General features: G+C 45.3%; 2 protein-coding genes across 11 annotated transcripts in view; one reads left to right on the forward strand and one right to left on the reverse strand.

Moving 5' to 3' along the window:
* Positions 1-25,069, reverse strand: part of LOC125740736 (microtubule-associated protein 4-like) — a 77,625-nt gene that overhangs the window by 30,661 nt on the left and 21,895 nt on the right. For 8 of the 10 annotated variants that reach the window (XR_007397751.1, XR_007397752.1, XM_049012304.1 and 5 more), the window contains exons 3-4: positions 21,171-21,326; positions 15,594-17,009 (exon numbers count right to left, since the gene is read on the reverse strand). Coding sequence is in view for 8 of the 10 variants with exons in the window: in XM_049012304.1 (XP_048868261.1) it covers positions 15,594-17,009; positions 21,171-21,326 (1,572 nt within the window). In the remaining 2 variants the exon portion in view is untranslated. The remainder of the gene's footprint in view (positions 1-15,593; positions 17,010-21,170; positions 21,327-25,069) is intronic. The other 2 variants (XM_049012298.1, XM_049012306.1) reach the window with 2 other exon arrangements.
* On the forward strand, positions 9,424-12,598 carry LOC125740737 (uncharacterized). The gene is made up of 4 exons (XM_049012307.1): positions 9,424-9,465; positions 9,682-10,149; positions 11,194-11,229; positions 11,590-12,598. Exons 2-4 carry the CDS (start codon positions 9,840-9,842, stop codon positions 12,519-12,521), a joined length of 1,278 nt encoding a protein of 425 aa, XP_048868264.1. The 5' UTR covers positions 9,424-9,465; positions 9,682-9,839; the 3' UTR covers positions 12,522-12,598.

Consider the following 25,069-nt stretch of genomic DNA (forward strand, 5'->3'; position numbering starts at 1 on the left):
ATCAGGAGCCGACAGCCTGCATGTGGCATGACCTCAGTGAGCCCCCCTGAAACATGCCACTATGACACTACGGCAGCGCTCACCCTCTTACAGGGTCTGTGATCCAGTGGGGGCCCATAGTTACATAAATTCCCCCCTTCCAAGTGTGTACACCAACTCTACAGCAGCTGGGAAGGTCTGACGGGTCATTTGTGTCCCTGAGTTTGCTCAAAAACAACTAAAACTCCAATTTTAATGGGAACATATTGCATAAATACACCCCCTCTTCAACAGGCTACAGTACATAGCCTGACCAGTAACGACCTGTGGGATGACCGGTGACGTAAACGGGATTAATCACAGATTATGCTGCAGTGCCAGGATCACAGAGGAACAATCTGCAAGTGCCGTGCTAAGACGCATTAACTGAATAATATTATAAGTCACACGATGACAGCTGACAGACTTTCTCTCTCTCTCACTCACACATTGAGCTCTTGTCATTCTAGCCATCAGGACAATTATGAATGAAAGTCATTGGTAGGCTACACACTGAGAGTATAATTAATTGTATAATGGAATATCTCAACCAGTCTCCTTTGGTCAAAGTCTCTTCAGCTATGGACCACGGGCAGGGTAAAGGATAGGGTAAAGCTACCAAAATGCTGAAAACCTTAGCCTTTCTCTGCATCTGCACAGCGGCCATTCAAGGAAGATGTAAGGAAGTCCCATGGGCAAAAAGCAGAGTGAAAAAGGGCAAACTCTCAAATTGGAGGCAGTAAAGAGCTTACAATTCATAAGCTGACTCTGACTTCTACCAGAGAGAAAATAGGAAGTAGGGCAGGTGATGCATGTCGTGCTGCTCTGAAACAATTACATTTTCAGTCATATCCAAACATCAAATTGTGATTATCTGTTTAATGAAAATCTCTAGCATGTTCATATCTATCCATATATACCCCCTCTCTCTCTCTCTCTATACATATATACACACATATATACACACACACACACACACACATATATATACATATCTAGCATATTCATCTCTATATATCTATATATAGCGAGCGAGATATATAGATATATAAGAATATGCTATATATATATATATATATATATATATATATATATATACACATAGCATATTCTTATATATTTAGATAGAGAGAGAGAGAGAGAGAGAGAGATTAGACACAGGAAAATGGCATGGACGAGGTAGCTAATAATACAAATAATCTGATAGGATGATAGGACAGATTAATGCTTCAGGAGACAATGCCAACGAGCTGGTGGACACTTTCACTACTGCAAGACAATGCACTGATTGTAGGTTATAGCAGAAATGCAGGTGTTTAAAGTGTGAAGGAGATGAGGAGGCTGCAGCTCGGGAAGCGGGGGCAGCGGTGGGGGGGGGGTATATCGTCGGGTTTCTATTTCTGGGCCTGTGTCACACCCCATCGTTTCCTTGGTTGCTCTGATTCCTTACATCTCCAGGGCAACAGCCTTCTGTTTCCACGGAAACAGGCTCCCTTTGACAGTAGCTGCTATGATTAGGGGCTGTACCGCAATGCACGGTGCCAGAGGTAAGGGCGGAGGAAAGCAGCGAGGAGTGGGGAGAAAGAGCAAGAGGATGAATGGATGTGAGTCACAGGAGAAAAAAAGACGACAATAAAGCCTTTCGATTTTGAAACAAATATGACATTCCTCTACTCCATTATCACCACAATGTATTTATATTATGGTCTCAAGTGTGTAATGATCGCAAACACAAAGCCATCATACACTAAAGACCAGCAGGAAGAGATGCTTAACGCAGCTATTGCCATATGTGTAAAGAACATTCTTGCTTTCACCCTGACTATCGTAATGTCTGAGCACAGAGTCTTCGGAGTCCACAATTAAATAAAATCCACAGGTTAATATTAAACTGTATTTTTAAATGCCGTAAGTGGCATGTGTAGCAGACTTAGCATTAGCTAAATATATACTGTATAGTTTTTCAAACTGGCCTCTATACCTTAGCTAGATCGACCTCCAGTATTCTGAGGGGGAAATATTGCAGAATGAACAATTCCTAGTCCTAGGGAACCCCCTGGTTTGGGGGGGGGGGGGTGATTGGTCTTCACAAATAGGTCTTTAACTTACCAAACCTCAAACTCATCTTCCATCCAATCTTATGATTTTCATCATCTGCAATGATTTTCAATTGTGTCAATTCTGAAAGACTAACCTTTTTTATAATCCAGTAGAAATTACTGTGCCCCAAAACATGACTGAGTTTGAATTCATGGCAGCTGGATTTTCCCCAGCATTCCAGGAGGCTATGACCAATAAAATTAGGTTAGATAAAGGTAAATATAGGGTAACCTTTAAGGAAGGCAGTGAATCATTTAATACAGACACTGAAAATCTATTGCTACACTGTCTACCAAAAATTCAACTAGAATAGGTGCTTATGGAAATGAAAGCATTGTATTCCTTGGAGAACATGTCACTTGCTCCGCCCATCTCATCTGTAATTGCCTCACACTAAGTACCTTTCTACAATTTATACAAGTATTAAATGGATCAGCTGGAAATGTGAACGGTGGAAGAGATTTCTCACAACAGCGCTATTTTTGGTCTCGACTGCCCTCTGTCATTGCAGTTTTGGATCTGATCAAGTGTATATTTTTAGGTGTATATTTTCATCCATATGCTGCTTTTATGAAGTGGCAATAAGATCCATGGAAGTTCAAACAGAATAAGTATATTAACCCTCTGGGGTCTAGGGGTAGGGAACACACTTTCACTGACTGGGGCATGGTCACACATTTCATCCAATATCATAAACTTAATTCTTGGCAAAAAAAAAAAATTCTTAGATATTTGTTTTGGCATTAAACTCATCTTAGTGTTCATTGGAAATATGTCAGATTTACGGATTTAGTCAGCGTTTTATTCATGTTTCTACAGTAAGATTTCAGCAAGTTATGAACTGAAATACACGAGAAAGATATGCGGCATCGCTAACAATGCTGTTGACTCCAGAGGGTTAATAACAAATAGATTGACCCAATTCGCAAGGACACGCCTCTAATCATCTTATTCTTATTTTTGTTATCACTATGTGCCATTGCTTCAGTTTTAATGGGATTTGTCTCAAAATTTGTATCCAAAGGTTGAAAAAGATCTGTCAAATACTTTTTGAGTTATTGTGTGATCAAAGGATCAAATGTCTGAAACTACCCTTTTTTCTGTCACTGCGTGGTGCAGCTTCAATTTTGGGGCTTTGACCACTTTCAGTTTGTCATGCCTACAATGGGTCTGTAAAAATTCATACAATACTTTTATAGTTACTGCGTTCACAACATCAAGTGTCTTCTATAGCTGCTGTTTTCCTTCCTTTGCTGCCACGCAGCACTACTGCTTCATTTTCAGGCAATTTGTCAGCAAATAAAACCAGGTATACGTATACATCTTCATCAATATAATGTTTCAGTGACCCAGAAAAAAGATTCATCAAATACTTTTTGACTTATCACATTCACAAGATCAAATGTCATCTGCTTTCATCCTTTCCTTTGCTTCCACTAGGCAGCGTCACTTCAATATTGTGATGATCTGTCTCAAAACTGAATCTCTTCCATTTCGGCATCTATACACAGTCTCTGCAATGTTGAGAAAGATCCAGCAAAAAAAATAAATCGTCTTAACAGGATCAAGGGCACTTTTTGCTATTACTATGCGACCTGCTTCAGTTTTGGGATAATTTATCTCAAGATTTTGCCAGTTCCAGGCTGGCACCCATACACTGCCTCTGCGAAGTTGAATAGTTTTTGAGTTATCGTCTTAACGGGATCAAGTGTCACAACTGCCTTTTCTTTTGTTATCACTATGCGGCGCTGCTTCAATTTTGGGGCGACCCATCTCAAATTTTAATTAGATCCAGTACCTTGCCCATACAATGGCTGTATAGCTGGTGTCAAAACCATATGAATCTATATTAAAACTTGCACACAGTGTTTTTTTTTTTTAAAAAAGGTCAAAATCCATATGATTAAAGACCAGGTCTAAAGATCATAACCAGGTTTAGGAAGAAAGTGGTACCTGAACTGCACCCCTAGTGTAGCAACTGTTTAGGCCTTTAATTAGGCCTTCCAGGTTTTTAATATGATGAAACCATATTATCTACTTCAGTAACTATCTTCAGTACCTACAGAATTTAATTGAAGAACACTTTCATAAATGGCCAAGAGCGTGACTTGCTTAGTGTGACATCCACTAGTAAAGTCTCCAGGCAGCAGAAGTCAGGGGCAGTGTAGAATCTCAGTGGCTACAGTTAACCACTTACAGATCATAGATAATAGCTCGTGAAATAAACTGAACATTGAAATTGAACTGAAATCATGTCAGACTCCAATTTTGACTTTTGTTTTTTCATTCCCAAACAGCTCCTGCCATTGTTTCTGATTTTCCTGACCCTTCTCCAATAACTTTGTTCCATGTCCCTTCCATGTGTGTCATGTGGTTCTACTCCCAGACAGAGGTAGTTTTGCCACAGGCCATGTGGCATGACTCAATCTGTAGGTATGACAGAAGGTAGCAAGATGGAAGATGGAATGTCTCCAGTGAAATATGAACTGATAAATAGATAGAAAATGCATGTTCCCAGGCAAGTAACTAAATTTAACTGGAGCTGTGAAAGAAAGGTCAATTTTTTGCAAAATGTTACATATCACAAAAATTTAAATCTAATTAGCACTAATCTTTGTATTAAAACAATAATAACAAAATAAAATCTGTAAAGGAAACGCACTATACAAAAAGTCCTACATTTATGCAATACACTTAAATAAATAACATATTTCGGCCATTTCGGTCCTGTGCTAATTATAATTTAACATTAAATGTCAAAACATTCCAGTAAAAAGATCAAAAATGTTTAGGCCATAGTCTCCTAATGGTAGAGGCGGGTTAGAGCCCAGGCAGATGGTTCAACCGTCTGAAATTACCGTTATAGTCTGGAATTGCCCTAGTTTTGAGATGATTATTTTCAAAATTTATGTGTAGCCTCTAGGTGACTGAGTCTGCCAACATTGGATTTATTTTCAATCTACGGGCAAGTGAACCACAACGGCGTATCCCTATTGATGGAGCAAATTCAGAGAGCTGAATTTTCGATTTCAAACGAGTTGAAATCTTTGCATACATTCTAACAAAACATACAGACACGCTATTTAGATTCCATGTATCATTAACACCAAATTTCCATCAATGACAGGAACGGCTGTTCCTCAGCCAAAGGCAGAAAAATCGTGAAACACTTTTGTACATCATGCATGCAAACATCTTCCTTATTTTGTCAGGCTTCGGATAAACATAGCCCTTTCCACATAACACCCAATTCTGTGCTTATAACGGAATACAATCATTTTTTCATTCAGCACTAGCTATCATTTTAAAAATATCTTATATACATAAGGATGCATCCAATCTAATTTTTTTCCAGAGTATGAGCAGCAGTACTCCCTTTCTTGTACACACGGATTTTGATATGATATAGAGATGGGCAACATCAAAAAAAATAATATGCGACATTTTAACTTAAAATATTAAATAATGATATGAACAAACATAAACACACATGCACATAGGACAAGGCAGGGCACATATTTCTTAAAATTTTTAAATAAGTTTTTTTTCATAAGTCTTTAAAAAATCTCCGTCCTCATGAAAATGCTAAAAACATCTAATGTAAAAAGCGAACGGCACACACTCTGTCTTCAAAGTAGATAACGGTACACGCTCTGACGTTACAAGCCAAAAACTTTGTTTTTCCTGTGTACACGTCGGCACTGAAAATGGAGCTTCTGAAGATCTTCACCCTGGACGGAGTTTTGCAAAAGCTGAGTTGTCAATGACCTAAAACGCCGCTTGCATGTGGACGTTTTAAAAAATACCTGTGTGTGTGTGGACGAGGCCTGAAACACCACTGCCAGACCCTGCTGTCCACCGTTCGTTTGTCTATGCACTGATATTTTGATATACCCAGCCTGGCTGGAGCTCTTGAAACTTTCCATTGCTTTGTGTGTTCACAACCTGTCACGTCTGCTGTACTGCTAAACATGCTGAATCAACCACTCTAGAAAACCTTGCTGACATGGACACAAAGAAAATTCTAATTTTATGATTTCTTTAGTTATAAATACTAAATAAGGGATGTTTGATACAGATGTTTCACAATAGAATGATGAAACATAATCCTAAATGAAGAATATTTAGAAATAGGTTTTGATTTTCCTTTTTCTTGGAAAAATATGATTCTGCTATGTGTGCTTTCTGTCACACACACCCCCCCCCCCCCACCCCACATGTTTGCAATTATATCTTTGTGGGGACTCTCCACTAATTTCTATGGTGAAAACTGTACTCGCAACATTACACTGTCCACTACAGAAATTAAATGGAGGTTTTTACTGTACATCTGTCATTAATAAAGACTGGGGGTGTTTCTCAATACCAAGAACGCAAAGACCGTACTTGTGGTCTTGGCAAGACCGATCGTGCCAACTTGACTTCCTAGAATGACCTTGGGGCACAATGAATCATGGGATTGGTCTCGTTTGGCCAGGATGCAACCGACACATCCTTGATATTTGGGATAAGGCAAAACCAATACGCAGGGATTTTTACCGTCCTCTGTACTTGTGTTTTTGAGTATTGGAACTGGTCTTCAGCAGTGAAAGAGGACATAAAACGAATACACAAAAACATAAGTATGGTTAATATGCATATTGAGATTCACCCTGGGATTCTGACCGTCTTTTTATACGGACGCATATCTTTTTATATGTGTCACTGCACCACAAAAGACTGATACCTGAATGAAAACCAAGCAAACACGCATGTAGCAGTGTCTCCAGACAGTTGAATTCAAATCTACATCTTAAATGCTAAAACTGTCATTATTAAATAAGAACTAAACTTTTTTTTTTCTCTCAACCAATGACCATAAAAACAATTTTCATAAAATAGGCACTTGATTAAAAGGTGTGGTTTTAGTTCTGCTGTCAGAGGACATGCTACTGTATATTGTATATACATTTCTGAAAGATGGAGTGTCGAGTTTGAGAAAAGCTGAGGGACAGCAGAGGGCTGGAACGACACACTGTAACTTCCCCGCTTACACTGCAGACTGCAGGTTACAGTGGACATCAATAAAAGTAAAACGCAGAATCAAAATTCTATTGTTTCATTGAACTGTTATGTTGCAGTCCCATGACTCAATGTACTGTCGGCTATCGTACATTTAGGCCTAAATTAAAGAATGTGTCATTAAGTAAGTGTTAAGTGTTGCGGGGGGTGGGGGGGTGTTGTGTCCGGTCCGCGTGTGGTACAAAGAGCTTGTGTGGTGGTTACTCATTTATCTGTGTATCTATGACAGACAGCGAGGGACGATGCATATCACAGTCACGCACATCCGCCGTTGTCATCAGTAGCTTTCCTTGCTGTCTAGGCAACATCGGCTGCTTAGTTACCATGGAAACCAGACAGAACCCTATCACTCCACCCCTTCAAGTACAGCCATCCAAGACAGTTTGTATGAAGGTCTGTCTCTTGCAAGAAAACTGACCTTCCATCACAACATGAATTAGAAACCCTGTCATCAAAAGCAGATGACCCTTCCCTCATTAGAACCCTGTCATCAAAAGCAGATGACCCTTCCCTCTTTAGAACCCTGTCATCAAAAGCAGATGACCCTTCCCTCATTAGAACCCTGTCATCAAAAGCAGATGATCCTTCCCTCATTAGAACCCTGTCATCAAAAGCAGATGACCCTTCCCTCATTAGAACCCTGTCATCAAAAGCAGATGACCCTTCCCTCATTAGAACCCTGTCATCAAAAGCAGATGACCCTTCCCTCATTAGAACCCTGTCATCAAAAGCAGATGATCCTTCCCTCATTAGAACCCTGTCATCAAAAGCAGATGACCCTTCCCTCATTAGAACCCTGTCATCAAAAGCAGATGACCCTTCCCTCTTTAGAACCCTGTCATCAAAAGCAGATGACCCTTCCCTCATTAGAACCCTGTCATCAAAAGCAGATGACCCTTCCCTCTTTAGAACCCTGTCATCAAAAGCAGATGATCCTTCCCTCATTAGAACCCTGTCATCAAAAGCAGATGACCCTTCCCTCATTAGAACCCTGTCATCAAAAGCAGATGACCCATCCCTCATTAGAACCCGGTCACCAAAAGCAGAAGACCCTTCCCTCATTAGAACCCTGTCATCAAAAGCAGATGACCCTTCCCTCATTAGAACCCTGTCATCAAAAGCAGATGACCCTTCCCTCTTTAGAACCCTGTCACCAAAAGCAGAAGACCCTTCCCTCATTAGAACACACACACAAAGTCCACATATTCATATCTTTATAGGGACTCTCCATCCATTTCTATGTGCATAATCCTAATCCCAACAATGACAACCATAACCGCTACCCAGCCCTAACTTTAACCATAAGTAAGTAACCTAACGAAATAGAATATTTCACAGTGTGAGGACACTGTGAGAATACGTGAGACAAGAGCAGATTATGAAGGGTGGGAATGGGGCTGAAGCACCTTGGGAGGAGCCTATGATCTTCGTCAGTGTTCCTCTCTCCTCGTTTTGAGGAAGCACACTTGCGAGCCTTTATCTGGCAGGATCTCAGAGACAAGCAGGTGGACACAGCCACAGACAGGCCAAAAGGGGACGAGGACCGACATGCCGCTGTGATGTCATGGCTTACAGATGGCTGCCTCGAGCCCCCGGGGGTGCCTGTCTGTACTGCCATTCTTCAAGGTATTTACCCTGCTTCAGCAAATATTCTGATTTATAAACTTTCTTCGATGACTTGTATTTGCCTATACAATACAATAATTCAATAATTCAATAATTCAATGACTGACGCAATAGGATTCTCAAAAGCACAGCAGCAAGCCCCGAATGCGCAGCCCTGTAAAGCTTTGGTTATCCTTTCTGTGCAATGGAGACCTCTGCCCGGGCCCAAGGGACCCCCCACCCCGAAAGACGACGCGACTGGCTGCCGGCATGCTGAGTTATGCCAGTCGGTTCAGAAAAATGAGGGTGCGGTAATTAAAGCTGCACACTTCCATGAAGGGACCCCCCCCCCCCCCCCCCCCAAAAAAAAAAAAAACCCATCTATAAAAAGAAAGCACTGCTCTCATCTTGTGTAATGGGTTGAAAGAAGAAAGAGTCACCTGTGAAAGATATATGAGATGTAGGCAGCATGGAGCAAGGACAGAGGCAGCAGGGGGGGGGGGGGGGGCTGTCTGCATTAGCAGTCAGGCAAAGGCACAGAAGCTGCTGGGTAACGATTGAGGTCAGGACACTTCCTCACTGCTGACGTATGAAATTCCATCTGAATACACCAACACTGTGGGTGAGGCAGAAGAGCTGAGAACGACAGAAAGTGCTCTGTACACACGGGCGCAGTGAGAGGCAGGAAGTGCTCTGTACACACGGGCGCAGTGAGAGGCAGGAAGCGCTCTGTACACACGGGCGCAGTGAGAGGCAGGAAGTGCTCTGTACACACGGGCTCAGTGAGAGGCAGGAAGTGCTCTGTACACACGGGCGCAGTGAGAGGCAGGAAGCTCACTGTACACACGGGCGCAGTGAGAGGCAGGAAGTGCTCTGTACACACGGGCGCAGTGAGAGGCAGGAAGCGCTCTGTACACACGGGCTCAGTGAGAGGCAGGAAGTGCTCTGTACACACGGGCTCAGTGAGAGGCAGGAAGTGCTCTGTACACACGGCCTCAGTGAGAGGCAGGAAGTGCTCTGTGCACACGGCCTCAGTGAGAGGCAGGAAGTGCTCTATGCACACGGGCTCAGTGAGAGGCAGGAAGTGCTCTGTACACACGGGCGCAGTGAGAGGCAGGAAGTGCTCTGTACACACGGGCGCAGTGAGAGGCAGGAAGCGCTCTGTACACACGGGCGCAGTGAGAGGCAGGAAGTGCTCTGTACACACGGGCTCAGTGAGAGGCAGGAAGTGCTCTGTACACACGGGCTCAGTGAGAGGCAGGAAGTGCTCTGTACACACGGGCTCAGTGAGAGGCAGGAAGTGCTCTGTACACACGGGCTCAGTGAGAGGCAGGAAGCTCACTGTACACACGGGCTCAGTGAGAGGCAGGAAGTGCTCTGTACACACGGGCTCAGTGAGAGGCAAAAAGCTCACTGTACACACGGGCTCAGTGAGAGGCAGGAAGTGCTCTGTACACACGGCCTCAGTGAGAGGCAGGAAGTGCTCTGTGCACACGGCCTCAGTGAGAGGCAGGAAGTGCTCTATGCACACGGCCTCAGTGAGAGGCAGGAAGTGCTCTATGCACACGCGCTCAGTGAGAGGCAGGAAGTGCTCTATGCACACGGGCTCAGTGAGAGGCAGGAAGTGCTCTGTGCACACGGGCGCAGTGAGAGGCAGGAAGCGCTCTGTACACACGGGCGCAGTGAGGGGCAGGAAGTGCTCTGTACACACGGGCTCAGTGAGAGGCAGGAAGTGCTCTGTACACACGGGCGCAGTGAGGGGCAGGAAGTGCTCTGTACACACGGGCTCAGTGAGAGGCAGGAAGTGCTCTGTACACACGGGCGCAGTGAGAGGCAGGAAGTGCTCTGTACACACGGGCGCAGTGAGAGGCAGGAAGCGCTCTGTACACACGGGCTCAGTGAGAGGCAGGAAGCGCTCTGTACACACGGGCTCAGTGAGAGGCAGGAAGTGCTCTGTACACACGGGCTCAGTGAGAGGCAGGAAGTGCTCTGTACACACGGGCTCAGTGAGAGGCAGGAAGTGCTCTGTACACACGGGCTCAGTGAGAGGCAGGAAGTGCTCTGTACACACGGCCTCAGTGAGAGGCAGGAAGTGCTCTGTGCACACGGCCTCAGTGAGAGGCAGGAAGTGCTCTATGCACACGGGCTCAGTGAGAGGCAGGAAGTGCTCTGTACACACGGGCGCAGTGAGAGGCAGGAAGTGCTCTGTACACACGGGCGCAGTGAGAGGCAGGAAGCGCTCTGTACACACGGGCGCAGTGAGAGGCAGGAAGTGCTCTGTACACACGGGCTCAGTGAGAGGCAGGAAGTGCTCTGTACACACGGGCTCAGTGAGAGGCAGGAAGTGCTCTGTACACACGGGCTCAGTGAGAGGCAGGAAGTGCTCTGTACACACGGGCTCAGTGAGAGGCAGGAAGCTCACTGTACACACGGGCTCAGTGAGAGGCAGGAAGTGCTCTGTACACACGGGCTCAGTGAGAGGCAAAAAGCTCACTGTACACACGGGCTCAGTGAGAGGCAGGAAGTGCTCTGTACACACGGCCTCAGTGAGAGGCAGGAAGTGCTCTGTGCACACGGCCTCAGTGAGAGGCAGGAAGTGCTCTATGCACACGGCCTCAGTGAGAGGCAGGAAGTGCTCTATGCACACGCGCTCAGTGAGAGGCAGGAAGTGCTCTATGCACACGGGCTCAGTGAGAGGCAGGAAGTGCTCTGTGCACACAGCCTCAGTGAGAGGCAGGAAGTGCTCTGTGCACACGGCCTCAGTGAGAGGCAGGAAGTGTTCTGTACACACGGGCTCAGTGAGAGGCAGGAAGCTCACTGTACACACGGGCTCAGTGAGAGGCAGGAAGTGCTCTGTACACACGGGCTCAGTGAGAGGCAGGAAGTGCTCTGTACACACGGGCTCAGTGAGAGGCAGGAAGTGCCCTATGCACACGGGCTCAGTGAGAGGCAGGAAGTGCTCTATGCACACGGGCGCAGTGAGAGGCAGGAAGTGCTCTGTGCACACAGCCTCAGTGAGAGGCAGGAAGTGCTCTGTACACACGGGCTCAGTGAGAGGCAGGAAGCTCACTGTACACACGGGCTCAGTGAGAGGCAGGAAGTGCTCTGTACACACGGGCTCAGTGAGAGGCAGGAAGTGCTCTGTACACACGGGCTCAGTGAGAGGCAGGAAGTGCTCTGTACACACGGGCTCAGTGAGAGGCAGGAAGTGCTCTGTACACACAGCTTCAGTGAGAGGCAGGAAGTGCTCTGTACACACGGGCTCAGTGAGAGGCAGGAAGTGCTCTGTACACACGGCCTCAGTGAGAGGCAGGAAGTGCTCTGTGCACACGGCCTCAGTGAGAGGCAGGAAGTGTTCTGTGCACACGGCCTCAGTGAGAGGCAGGAAGTGCTCTGTGCACACGGTCTCAGTGAAAGGCAGGAAGTGCTCTGTGCACACGGCCTCAGTGAGAGGCAGGAAGTGCTCTGTGCACACAGCCTCAGTGAGAGGCAGGAAGTGCTCTGTGCACACGGCCTCAGTGAGAGGCAGGAAGTGCTCTGTACACACAGCCTCAGTGAGAGGCAGGAAGCGCTCTGTATACACGGGCTCAGTGAGAGGCAGGAAGCGCTCTGTACACACAGCCTCAGTGAGAGGCAGGAAGCGCTCTGTACACAGGGGCTCAGTGAGAGGCAGGAAGCTCACTGAACACTTTGTGCCTCTCCATTGCACCCCTCACACTGCGACTCACACTCCATGACCCTCTCCTTTTCCACCATCCCTGGAATCGGGCAGCAGCCCCTGGCCCCCCCAGCCCATTCTCTGCTGGACGAGCACAGTGGGACTTCATCAAACCACTCCACAATCCACACAGCCTGCTCATTCTCTAGGATCTTTTAGTTAAGAAATAATTACTGGTAATTAAGATGAACCACCACAGTCAATGACTAACTTGATAAAACAACTGAGGATGGATTTTCAAGCTCATTACATTCACCAGCAAATACAATAAAGAGGCAGAGTTTGCAGAACCGCAGCTAAATTGCTGTCCCCAGGCAATATGGACGTATGGCAACATTTCATAGCTGCCATCTTCATAATAAATATTAAATGAAAAACGAAACATGGCTCCCTATTAAATCACAGCACACTCAATTATAGGTGACACTGGGATGCACGGGAATGAGCCCCTTCCTGTACATTCAGTGCTGCGACAGTACAGAGGTTTCCTACGAGGTTTAATATGAGTCCAGCACACACATTAATGACAGGACAGAGCCCCTTCCTGTACATTCAGTGCTGCGACAGTACAGAGGTTTCCTACGAGGTTTAATACGAGTCCAGCACACACATTAATGACAGGACAGAGCCCCTTCCTGTACATTCAGTGCTGCGACAGTACAGAGGTTTCCTACGACGTTTAATACGAGTCCAGCACACACATTAATGACAGGACAGAGCCCCTTCCTTACATTCAGTGCTGTGACAGTACACAGCTTTCCTACGAGGTTTAATATGAGTCCAGCACACACATTAATGACAGGACAGAGCCCCTTCCTGTACATTCAGTGCTGCGACAGTACAGAGGTTTCCTACGAGGTTTAATATGAGTCCAGCACACACATTAATGACAGGACAGAGCCCCTTCCTGTACATTCAGTGCTGCGACAGTACAGAGGTTTCCTACGAGGTTTAATATGAGTCCAGCACACACATTAATGACAGGACAGAGCCCCTTCCTGTACATTCAGTGCTGCGACAGTACAGAGGTTTCCTACGAGGTTTAATATGAGTCCAGCACACACATTAATGACAGGACAGAGCCCCTTCCTGTACATTCAGTGCTGCGACAGTACAGAGCTTTCCTACGAGGTTTAATATGAGTCCAGCACACACATTAATGACAGGACAGAGCCCCTTCCTGTACATTCAGTGCTGCGACAGTACAGAGGTTTCCTACAAGGTTTAATATGAGTCCAGCACACACATTAATGACAGGACAGAGCCCCTTCCTGTACATTCAGTGCTGCGACAGTACAGAGGTTTCCTACAAGGTTTAATATGAGTCCAGCACACACATTAATGACAGGACAGAGCCCCTTCCTGTACATTCAGTGCTGCGACAGTACAGAGGTTTCCTACGAGGTTTAATATGACTCCAGCACAGCACGGCTTGTGGAGACAAATGGGGGATAGAGAGGAGTCTAGTGGGGGGAGTCCTTTCCCATGCCTGCCCTGCTACTCTGGAGCGTTACAGCCACCTCCCTGTTTTATAAGGGACTTCCTGGAATAAAGTACACAATTGCAACCAAACAGGGGGAAATCCCCACAATCATCAGCGAGAATTCACAGCACTTGCTCTTCCCTGATATTTACATATACAGCTCTGGAAAAAATATCGAGACCACTCTATATATTTTTTTTAAAATTACATTTTAAAATTCTGGTTTAATCCTGGTTCTGCTGGCAGAAGGCTACACTGCACGACAGGCTGCTTCCAAGCTCAAAGTGTCTAAGACAGCAGTATACAAGAATAAGGTGAAGCAGGAGACACTGGGAATGACCAAAAACCAGCCAGGTAGAGGGCAGAAGCAATTGTCAACCTATTCGGCAGTGCCTCATAAACTGGAGGATGACCTCAAGTGACCTTCAAAAACATTAAGTGGTGTGAAGTGCATTGCAAGGTAATCCCTAACAGGTTCCTAGAAACAAGACTGGAGATCTATAAACCAAGGAAGAAGCCCTTCACCAATGAGAAGCAGGGAACAGGCAGGCTTGAATTTGCAAAAAAAATTAAATGCTTATTATTAAATTTCTTAATTTCTTCCATAGCTGTATGTAACCGCCTGCACATTAAACTTCAGGGACCTGTTTCAGGAAGCAGGATTTCTAGCTTAGCTGGATAACTTGTCTGTAGTCTGGGCTAAACGTAAGTGAATGAAAGTAAAATCCATTTAAACTGCAGGACCTTAAACGCAACAAGTTATTTGGTTCAGGTTACGTTTTTAGTACCCGAAGGTAAATACGGTTTGCAGGAGTCATCATTCATCTTGACATACATTTTACAAACGCAGACTATCGACAGACATAATGGGAGCTCAAAGTTCTATTCTAAACCACTTAAAACTGAAGGTCCTGAAAGGTAAAAATCAATGAAAATAAAACTCGATTTAAAAAATCAATAATAAAATAAATAAATTTCATTGTTTATTTACACTTTATCTGGCATTCCTAAGAGTTCAACTAACAATATTTGGGACACTACCTATGTCCAACCCACAGACACAGGCTACTGCCATCGCACCCTAACCACGCTGTCAAGGACAAATCAGCAAGAAAATCGACTAACTTACCTATTTTGATCATCCATCGTCGGTGGCAGAAAGGGTGGGGTGGGAAATGTATGGAACAAGAAACAAGAGAGATTATTTTTACATGCTGCAAATAATGGGTTTCAAATGAATAAACAGTATTCATTTTGATTAAACCATGTTACCGACATTTGATGAAAGAATCAGCAGTAGGGTGTTATAAGGCGGTGAACGTTTTAGTACAGCTTTAAATAAGCCATTAAGTTGAAAAAGCCGAATCAAATCTTGATTAGTCTGTTTTCGACTCCATGGTTAATCAAACACTACCAAGCCAGAAGTGCATTATGGGAAAGGCAGCAAAAAATCAGATCCACTCCCAAGCCTGAAAAAGCAAACCCCAGATCCGCAGACACATTCTATACTATACAGTACAGATGCAGCGCAGCGGAAGTTAATTGACGCTTTTAAGAGTGCCGGCCCAAGCTTGCACCACACCATGCGATTCGCAGGGTGTCACCAACCTTCCAGTACAAAGGGTCCGGCCTGGCCCTGCTTCTGGTCACAGTCCTGCAGGTGGGACTGATGATACTCCACAGAATTAGGGAAAAACGGCGGGGCTGAGGGGTTCAGGCCTGAGCTCACTACAGGTGTGGCAGGGGCAGGTGTGGAAGCCGCAGTGACCAGTGGGGGGCTCCGGGAGGTGGAGGTAACACTTGGAGTGACTGGGGATGCAGGGGTAGGGACTGGGATGGTTGGACCTGGGGATTTCGGGGAGGTGGAACTCTTCTTTCTAGATGACTTCTTAGGAGAGGGAGTGGACTGGGCAGGGCTCATAGGGCTTGGGACACTAGGGGGAGGAGGCTCCTGGTGATGTGGTAACTTGAAGGGATCGTCTTCAGGAGCTAAAGCAACCTCACAAGATAAGGCCAGTGCATTGTTAGGATCTACAGTGACACCTGCAGTGAGCACTTTTGAGGACATGGGGGCTGTTTCCTCCATGACAGGCAGAGCCTGGGGGGGCACAGGACTAGACACTGGGGACACAGCAGGGTGAGATGGCATTGAGATCAAAGCGGGGCCATCTGAGGGAGGGGGTTTCACAGTGCTGACACTGGAGGTGTTCTCTGCGGCAGCTGTAATGGCATTCACTGCACTCTCAGGCTGAGGACTTGTAGGGATGGGATGGCAATCCTGCTTAACTGGCTGAGCTATAGCGTCAGTGCTAACACCAGGGAGCAGAAGGAACGTGTCGTCATCTTGGTGCCTCAACTGACTGGGCTCACCTGCATTTATGAGAAGGGATTCAGGGAAGACACTGTCCTGATTGGTGGTCTGTTTCGGTGATGAAGCAGCCTTATTTGCTGAGTGGGAACCAGGTGAGAGGTTTGGCAGATCCTTGGTAGGAGAAGGGGGAGTATCAGATGACAGCTCCTCCTCTGCGTTCAGCAGAACAGTGTCCAGGGTTTCCATGGCGACATGGCTGGGGCTCTCCATGGTCTGAAGACTGGAGTTCAAGGTGAGCCCTGCAGGATCTATCTTGGGAACAGTGGCTGCAGAGGGTAAAGAAGACTCCGGAAAAATATCCCACACATCTGGAATCTTCTTTCTGACTTTGCCCTTCTTAACCCTGACTCCACCTCTACCCCCCTCCTCACACTGCCACCCTGCTCCCCTCAGTGGGGACTGGTCTGGGCTATCAAATGGAAAGGTGTCTTCTCCCTGGTTCCACTGTTCCGGACCCCAATCCTCCCCAACATCACATATCTCCTCCTTGGTTCTCCTCTTCTTCTTCTTCCTCTGCTGTTTCCTGTCACCCTCCCTGTCCTCTCTGGTCAGGACGTTCTCTTGGTAGGATCCCGGGGAACTCTCTGTTGAGGGGCTGAGGGACAGGTCGGCTGTCGGCTGACCCACACCATCCAGCGATGCTCCTATGGGTCCTCATGTGCAGAGATGGAGAGATGGTTACATTGTATTCACCGTACCTGTATGTTACAGCAATGTTTCTCACCCCTGGTTCTGATGGGCCACTACCACATGGAGGGTTTTCAGTCTACCAAAGTTACTTGGAGCAATTATTTCTTGACCCTGCCCACTGCATTTCTCTGCCTTTCAACCTGAACATGTGGCCATCTGCCAGTAAAAAGGGGGCTAAGAACCACTGACAGGTTTAAAGCAAAGACCTTCATGCTCACATTAGAGATATATGCACACTTTTCGCTATAGTCCTCAGGGAGATCAAACAACAAATAACGAATACAGCTCATCGGGAAGTCAAAAGCACAAAAGCACAATAGGAGTTTCCCTTTTTTTTGAGGCACTTTAAGAGATACAGACATTGATTGGTCACAGAGTCAAGGCTGCAAAGCTTTTAAATTGTGTTTGGTGTGAGAGTGAATGACGAGTATGGCAGAAGATGGCATTAAAGAGCCTTTGTCTCTGGCTGACAACGCAGAAGAGGCACGGGGCGAGTCTGCAGGAATGCTGAGGGCTAGCAGCCATGGGGGGCACACAAAAACAGGGGTGCGGGCTCACTGGAGGTCACATATAAATAAAACAATGTAACATTTCGGTTAACTCAAATCATCAGCAGAAATTTTCTCCCTGTTTTGCTACTCCTTTGGTGGAAGGATCAGCGTAATTACACCTGAGGGATCAAGGAATGAGAAGTCGATGTACTTCAGCTGCTTACGGCTGCAGTGAATGCAGAAAAACTGGGGCAAAGATGGCCTATTTAGCCAGGCCCTTCCCTGTGCATGCAGTGGCCTACTGAGGCGGCCCAGCAGCTCTTGCTCTAGGAGCCTGCAATGCAGAGCATAAGCGGCTGGCTTAAATCCAAGAGCTCATTACGCTACCTGCTGCCCTCCAACTGGCCTCTAATTACCAAGCCACTTATAGCGATATCAAAAACAACCGACACAGATTCATCCTTTTCCTCAAAGGAATCAGGCAGCAGCACAATGGCCACTGGTCCCTATTAATGAACAGTAATCTGGCTCCGTGGCCAATAAGGCACTGAGGAAAAAGGATATAATATGGCTCTGTGGTAAACAAGAGGCTCAGGACAAGGAACTTAATCTGTTTTTTTTGGAGAACAAGGCACTGAGGACAAGAAATGTTATCTGGCTCTAGAGGAAACAAAGCATTCAGGACAAGGAATGTGATCTGGCTCAGTGGAGAACAAGGGGCTCAGGACAAGGAACTTAATCTGGTTCTGTGGAGAACAAGGGGCTCAGGACAAGGAACTTAATCTGGTTCTGTGGAGAACAAGGGGCTCAGGACAAGGAACTTAATCTGGTTCTGTGGAGAACAAGAGGCTCAGGACAAAGAACTTAATCTGGTTCTGTGGAGAACAAGGGGCTCAGGACAAGGAACTTAATCTGGTTCTGTGGAGAACAAGGGGCTCAGGACAAGGAACTTAATCTGGTTCTGTGGAGAACAAGGGGCTCAGGACAAGGAACTTAATCTGGTTCTGTGGAGAACAAGGGGTTCCGGACAGGGAACTTAATCTGGTTCTGTGGAGAACAAGGGGCTCAGGACAAGGAACTTAATCTGGTTCTGTGGAGAACAAGGGGCTCAGGACAAGGAACTTAATCTGGTTCTGTGGAGAACAAGAGGCTCAGGACAAGGAACTTAATCTGGCTCTGTGGAGAACAAGGGGCTCAGGACAAGGAACTTAATCTGGTTCTGTGGAGAACAAGGGGCTCAGGACAAGGAACTTAATCTGGTTCTGTGGAGAACAAGGGGCTCGGGACAAGGAACTTAATCTGGTTCTGTGGAGAACAAGGGGCTCAGGACAAGGAACTTAATCTGGTTCTGTGGAGAACAAGGGGCTCAGGACAAGGAACTTAATCTGGTTCTGTGGAGAACAAGAGGCTCAGGACAAGGAACTTAATCTGGTTCTGTGGAGAACAAGGGGCTCAGGACAAGGAACTTAATCTAGTTCTGTGGAGAACAAGGGGCTCAGGACAAGGAACTTAATATGGTTCTGTGGAGAACAAGGGGCTCAGGACAAGGAACTTAATCTGGTTCTGTGGAGAACAAGGGGTTCCGGACAAGGAACTTAATCTGGTTCTGTGGAGAACAAGAGGCTCAGGACAAGGAACTTAATCTGGTTCTGTGGAGAACAAGGGGCTCAGAACAAGGAACTTAATCTGGTTCTGTGGAGAACAAGGGGCTCAGGACAAGGAACTTAATATGGTTCTGTGGAGAACAAGGGGCTCAGGACAAGGAACTTAATCTGGTTCTGTGGAGAACAAGGGGTTCCGGACAAGGAACTTAATCTGGTTCTGTGGAGAACAAGGGGCTCAGGACAAGGAACTTAATCTGGTTCTGTGGAGAACAAGGGGCTCAGGACAAGGAACTTAATCTGGTTCTGTGGAGAACAAGAGGCTCAGGACAAGGAACTTAATCTGGTTCTGTGGAGAACAAGGGGCTCGGGACAAGGAACTTAATCTGGTTCTGTGGAGAACAAGGGGCTCAGGACAAGGAACTTAATCTGGTTCTGTGGAGAACACAGAAGCCTTACATGTCACAGTTTGGATAAGAGAAGGGCTATCCTGTTCATAGGCTAAGGCTATAAACTCGTAGAGAATCAGCGTTTATCAGACGCATACACACTGCTGTTAACATGCAAAGACATATCACTTCTCCTTGGTACTCCAAAGCATACTTGGTTTTAAATAGATTCCAATAAATGATTTATTATACTGACGTTTTTTGATTCAGGGCTATAAATACTTGAATGTCCTGTCACATCATCATGCATGCGGTTTAATAACATGCAGTATTTTCCATGTAGTCTTTGGCCACACTGACCAGTGGCCATTTGCCAGATTCATGTACATACATCCAGCCATTCACAGGCAAAAAAAGATTGTTTAAGATATTTTCAAAATATTACATTAGACTGAGCCCTGTTATATTTGGAACAGGGGCCAAAAAAGTCAGTTTACAGTACCTTGTTGGTCATACATGAATCCTCCTTTATAAGGTGAGCAGAATTGCTGCCTCCATCTAAATAGACTCACTGAATCTGCCTGTGGTCCAAATGACTCTGATGCAAATGCAGTGAGCAAGCAAATCTAAGATAGTCCAGCCATTACAAAACAACAGCTTTATAAAGGGACACCAAAGAATATTCTGTGGAGGTCAGCAAGCTGCTGTTCCCTAAAAATACTCAGATGCTTAAATGGAGTTTAGACTGCTAACATTCTCAAAAATGGATGCCTAACCACCAAGAATAAATACTCTTCATAATGTGGGTCAACCACGAAATGGAACCAACACGTGTGTCCAACGAGGATCAAGAGAAATAAAATGTCTTGCTTTAACTTTTTGTTAAAAAAAAAAAAAAAAAACCATGGTGAGTGTGGGCATGGAGGAATGCTGCAGAGATGCATTTTCCATTTGATGGCTTGGTCACATGCTACTTCCTGTCCGTGGACCAATGACAGGGAGACTCTACGGCTGCCCTGCTTATGGAAGACCTGCTTAAAATGCTCAATCTTAAAAATATGCAGATCCGTCACAGAGCTGGAAATGCTGAGAAAGTAATGTGACCTATATTAACCGTCCAGGGTTTAATTACTAGAAATGTCTCAATGAGAAAGAAGTTAGCAGCAACTAATAGGGGCCCCCAAAGTGGACAAAACAGTAAGCCATCATCGGTGAAATCCCTTAATCTTCTACAATGTCTTAACCTCACAGTTTCTGGAGGATTTGGGGATTTTCATGAACATAAATCTACCAGGAGTCAACAGCCAGTTCCCGTTGATTCCTCGTGACACACAACGGCGCCTCATCATGTCAGGACATGGCAGACGGCTCGGATCTGCGCGCAGACTAACTGGAATTCTTAATGTTATGTCATACGAGTCAAAGGACTTAGGGCTTTATGAAAATTACAAGCGTCCTGAACACTCTCGGGACTCTTGAGGAGACTTAATCCAAGTTAACCTACTTTAAAAAACAGCAACTCTAGCCCGTGAAATCATATAACACAAGAAAGTACACTGGTGGGCATAGAGGTTTGAGTAGGAAAGCAACAATCCCGTCCCCCCATGCTGGATGCTCAGGTCCCTTCTGTGCTCTCTGCTTACCTCCAGGGGCGTCCTGCATGCTCTGGGGCTGCATCAGGGGCTTGGGGGACAGTGGCAGTGTGGTCGTCTGAGGCTGGGGCACGCCGGGTGGCTTTGCCACTTGATGTGGGGCTACTCCTACATCCATATTCACCAGCATCCCGGTCTGAGGGAACTCTGCAATCCCAAAGACACATTGTTATGCACAGATATTGCCAACAGTCCTGCATATTTATGATGCTACAACAACAAAAAAAAAAAGTGTAAAATTAAAGTAAGAAGCGAAGGGCTGACTTTTCAAAGACAAGGAGTGCGGCGAATAAGTCATTTTGCACCTCAGTCACAAAAGATGCAACAATGAAACACTGACCTTCATAAAATGAAATGACCAACAGAATGATTCCTTCCATAAAAAGCACAACAGAAAAAGATGCAGTAATGAGTGCAGCAACGACAAGAGAAAATGCACTTTGAGACGTGGACTAGGGCTGGGAAACTACACGGGTATGATATAACAGATTCATCATTCAATGAAATTCAAATATTAATGATATTACAGGCAGTCAGTCTGTTATGTGCAACCAACCGTGAAAGGTGAAATCTCTATCGCTAGCCTACTGCTGTCTTGGCAGAAAAATGATGAGGAGACAATAATATATAACAACACATTTTTATTTACTTAGTTACCCACAGGACAGAAATGCCAGGAGCAATAACAAAAACCTTTGGCAGAAGATGACCGACACTAGACGGTTAACAAAGGCTTATGTGCATTAAACGTTAAACATAACTTAAAAGTTAAACAACATCATGCAATCGAATACTGACTTTGGTTAAGGCCACGTTGGTCCCCACAATAATAATTACCAGTGAAATCCAAACTGTTACCAGACTGCTTTTCAGGTTTGGGAAGTTGCTGCATTCTTGTTTCACACGTTATTTCACAGAAGATGCAGGCAGCCAATGGGCAGATGGTTGAGATGGGCTGCTGGTCACTTCTGCCTGATGTGTTGCTCTTGGCCAGGGGTACCTTTAATCTGGGACTTTTGTACCCTTTGGGACGGGATTCCATGCTCTTCAAATTTCGGAACCATTTTCTGGCTCTTGCTGTTTTCTGGCTTCGCTGCCTTATCCAGCCTCTCATTAGCGAGCATGACTTTCAACCTCAAGCCTGATGCTGTCACTGCTGACACTGTCAGAAGTTCTTTCTCTTGCCCCATCCAGCTGGCATACTGTCCCTCAAAGCTTTCAATGTAGAAGGCTTTATAAAAGACAGTTTAGTTTAAGGAGGCCATGCCTAAGCACCGTGCTAACGCTACAACAAGAGCAATGTTTCCCAATCCTGTCTTTGGGGACCCACAGTCGGTCCATGCTTTTATTCCCTCCAAGCTCCCTACCAGACAGTCCATGTTTTTCACTTCCTCCCAGCTCAGTGAGTCCCCAGGGAGCGGATTGGCAAAAACTGAACTGGAGTATACATCCATCCATTTTCCAAACCGCTTATCCTACTGGGTCGCAGGGGGTCCGGAGCCTATCCCAGAATCAATGGGCACGAGGCAGAGAACAACCCAGGATGGGGGGGCCAGCCCATCGCAGGGCACACTCACACACCAGTCACACCTATGGGCAATTTAGCAACTCCAATTAGCCTCAGCATGTTTTTGGACTGTGGGGGGAAACCGGAGTACCCAGAGGAAACCCCACGATGACATGGGGAGAACATGCAAACTCCGCACACGTGTGACCCAGGCGGAGACTTGAACCCAGGTCCCAGAGGTGTGAGGCAACAGTGCTAACCACTGCACCACCATGCCGCTCCCTGGAGTATACAGTTCCTCCATAATACAGACGCGCCACCATATACCGGTAACACATGGCCACAATCACATCCCCGGTCCTGGAGGTGCGTGACGATGCTACCTCCCCCTACAGCAAACCATAATTAGCCTAATTCAGATTGGAAATTCACCCCAACAAGCTTGAAAATCTAAACGCAGTAGGGCATTAATAATGACTCACCAATAAAATAATTACTGCTGTATTTATGATTTGTAATTCATCTCTTCCATTTTTAGTATTGAAGAATAATGATAATAGCCTACATTGTTTATTTTGTTAGTTGCCATAGAAATACGATAAACTAGATTTGGTGCTGCCACAAACGACAGCTTTGCATTGCCCGCACAGCTCTATCATTCGGTCTGGATATCTAAGCTATATTCATCCATCACTCACCAACTTGTACTATTTCTAGAGGTAATGGATGGACCCCTGTCCTTTTTGTTATCATTGTGTAGCACTGCTTCAGTTTTAAGGCGATCCGTCTCAAAATGTGATCTTTTAGTTCCTCACCCATACAATGCCTGTGCAAAGCTTGAACAAGACCTGTCAAATGTTCTTTGAGTTATTGACTCACATGCCAAAGCACTGCGGTAGCAGCAGAGACGGTGGCGACAGACTGGTGGTAAAGCCATACATATTCCCCAAAAGGCCACGGAGTACAATTAAATTAGCCTTGTTAGCTTTGTATAGCAGCAGCACAATTTCCACTCCTGTGGTGCATGACAGTGATGAAGAATTAGACCTAGACTTGGACTTGGCCAAGAGCTTAATGAAGGCAAATCAAATCATACTACATTACCTAATCCCCCCCGCCTTTCAGGGAATACGCGTTTTTAGCCCCCACCTGAATGAAAATCTAAAAATGATCAATTGATCAGAACCAAAATTGCAACTGCACCAACAGAGGGAAGCCAAGAGTGAAAATGGAAACTGTAGCCGCCATCTTGTAAACACAGATCAGCTATCTGATCTTATTCCGTAGCTCTTTGTACAGGTGACTAATTTTAAAACTGTGGGGTGATTAAGATGATTTTTTGAACATTACATTGATTTTCGCTTGCTGGCCGCTCCTTTCAGCAAATTTCATCTGCAGCACTCCGGTAGCCAGTCAGCGCGCATAACTGGCTCTGCTCGAACCCCAAGCTTCACTCTCAGCTGTGTACATCTAAATATTTGTCTCAATGTGTCTGAAAATGAGAGTGAATAACCACATTTAACCATTCGAAATGTTCAATCATCATGTAAGATGAAGTCACTTGTTTGCTAATATTCCTCGTTGTTTTGTTTGTATACATTAAAAATATTTGATCTGTAAACACCATTCTTGTTTATTGTAGATAATCCCTTCTATATACTGTAAATAAGAACATTTCTGACGGCAGCAAATCTAGTTAATATGAAAGTTTAAGTCACGCAAATAACAGAAGCTGTTTAGGAGGTCATATTTAAAGCCGTCTCTGCATCAGACCCTAATGGAGAGCACAAGTGTGTAACATCAGGGAACTTCAGTCTGATGACCCGAGTTCCATAGGCTGCCTGCACCTCACTCTAATCTCCATGTGGGTTTTGCAAACAAGAAGCCAGACTGACCAATCCCTGCAGGGCTCGAGCCATTAATGCCAGCAATATCATTTAATACAGCGAGCACCGGGGGGGGGGGGCAGACAATCTATTTGAAAAGCATAAAAGGAAAAAAAACACACTGCTGAAGCTAATGTTTAGCAGTAGCCTGTATCAGATTTATTTAGTATATCGATATTTTTTCAAAACGAGATATAGGATGGCACAACATTGTCTATATTGATATATTTGAATTATATGTTAAAATCAGGGGTTTCTAAAAGATTTTTATTAGAAACTAATACCATTCCTCCCTGGCTATAAACAGCACAGGAGTTTCATTTGTGGGTTTACACAGAATCCCAGAATTCACAGCTAAAAATCAAACCATTCAGCCTCACTGGGAAGCCAGGGGGGGGGGGGGGGGTAAGGAATCATTGTTGCTTGACTCATTTCATTTTAAAACACTGTTAAAGATATAATGCTTTGCAATGTTTGTTGTATTTTCTTGCAGGCTA

The sequence above is a fragment of the Brienomyrus brachyistius genome, chromosome 4 (genome assembly GCF_023856365.1).
Source record: "Brienomyrus brachyistius isolate T26 chromosome 4, BBRACH_0.4, whole genome shotgun sequence".
NCBI classification, from domain to species: Eukaryota; Metazoa; Chordata; class Actinopteri; order Osteoglossiformes; family Mormyridae; genus Brienomyrus; species Brienomyrus brachyistius.

Excerpts from the sequence above, each read along its gene's own strand:
- LOC125740737 (XM_049012307.1), top strand. The coding sequence starts at position 9,840 with ATGCACACGGGCTCAGTGAGAGGCAGGAAGTGCTCTGTACACACGGGC. Across the intron at positions 10,150-11,193 it reads ACACACGGGCTCAGTGAGAG|GCAGGAAGCTCACTGTACAC; the intron begins GCAGGAAGTGCT and ends GCTCAGTGAGAG. Across the intron at positions 11,230-11,589 it reads ACACACGGGCTCAGTGAGAG|GCAGGAAGCTCACTGTACAC; the intron begins GCAGGAAGTGCT and ends GCTCAGTGAGAG.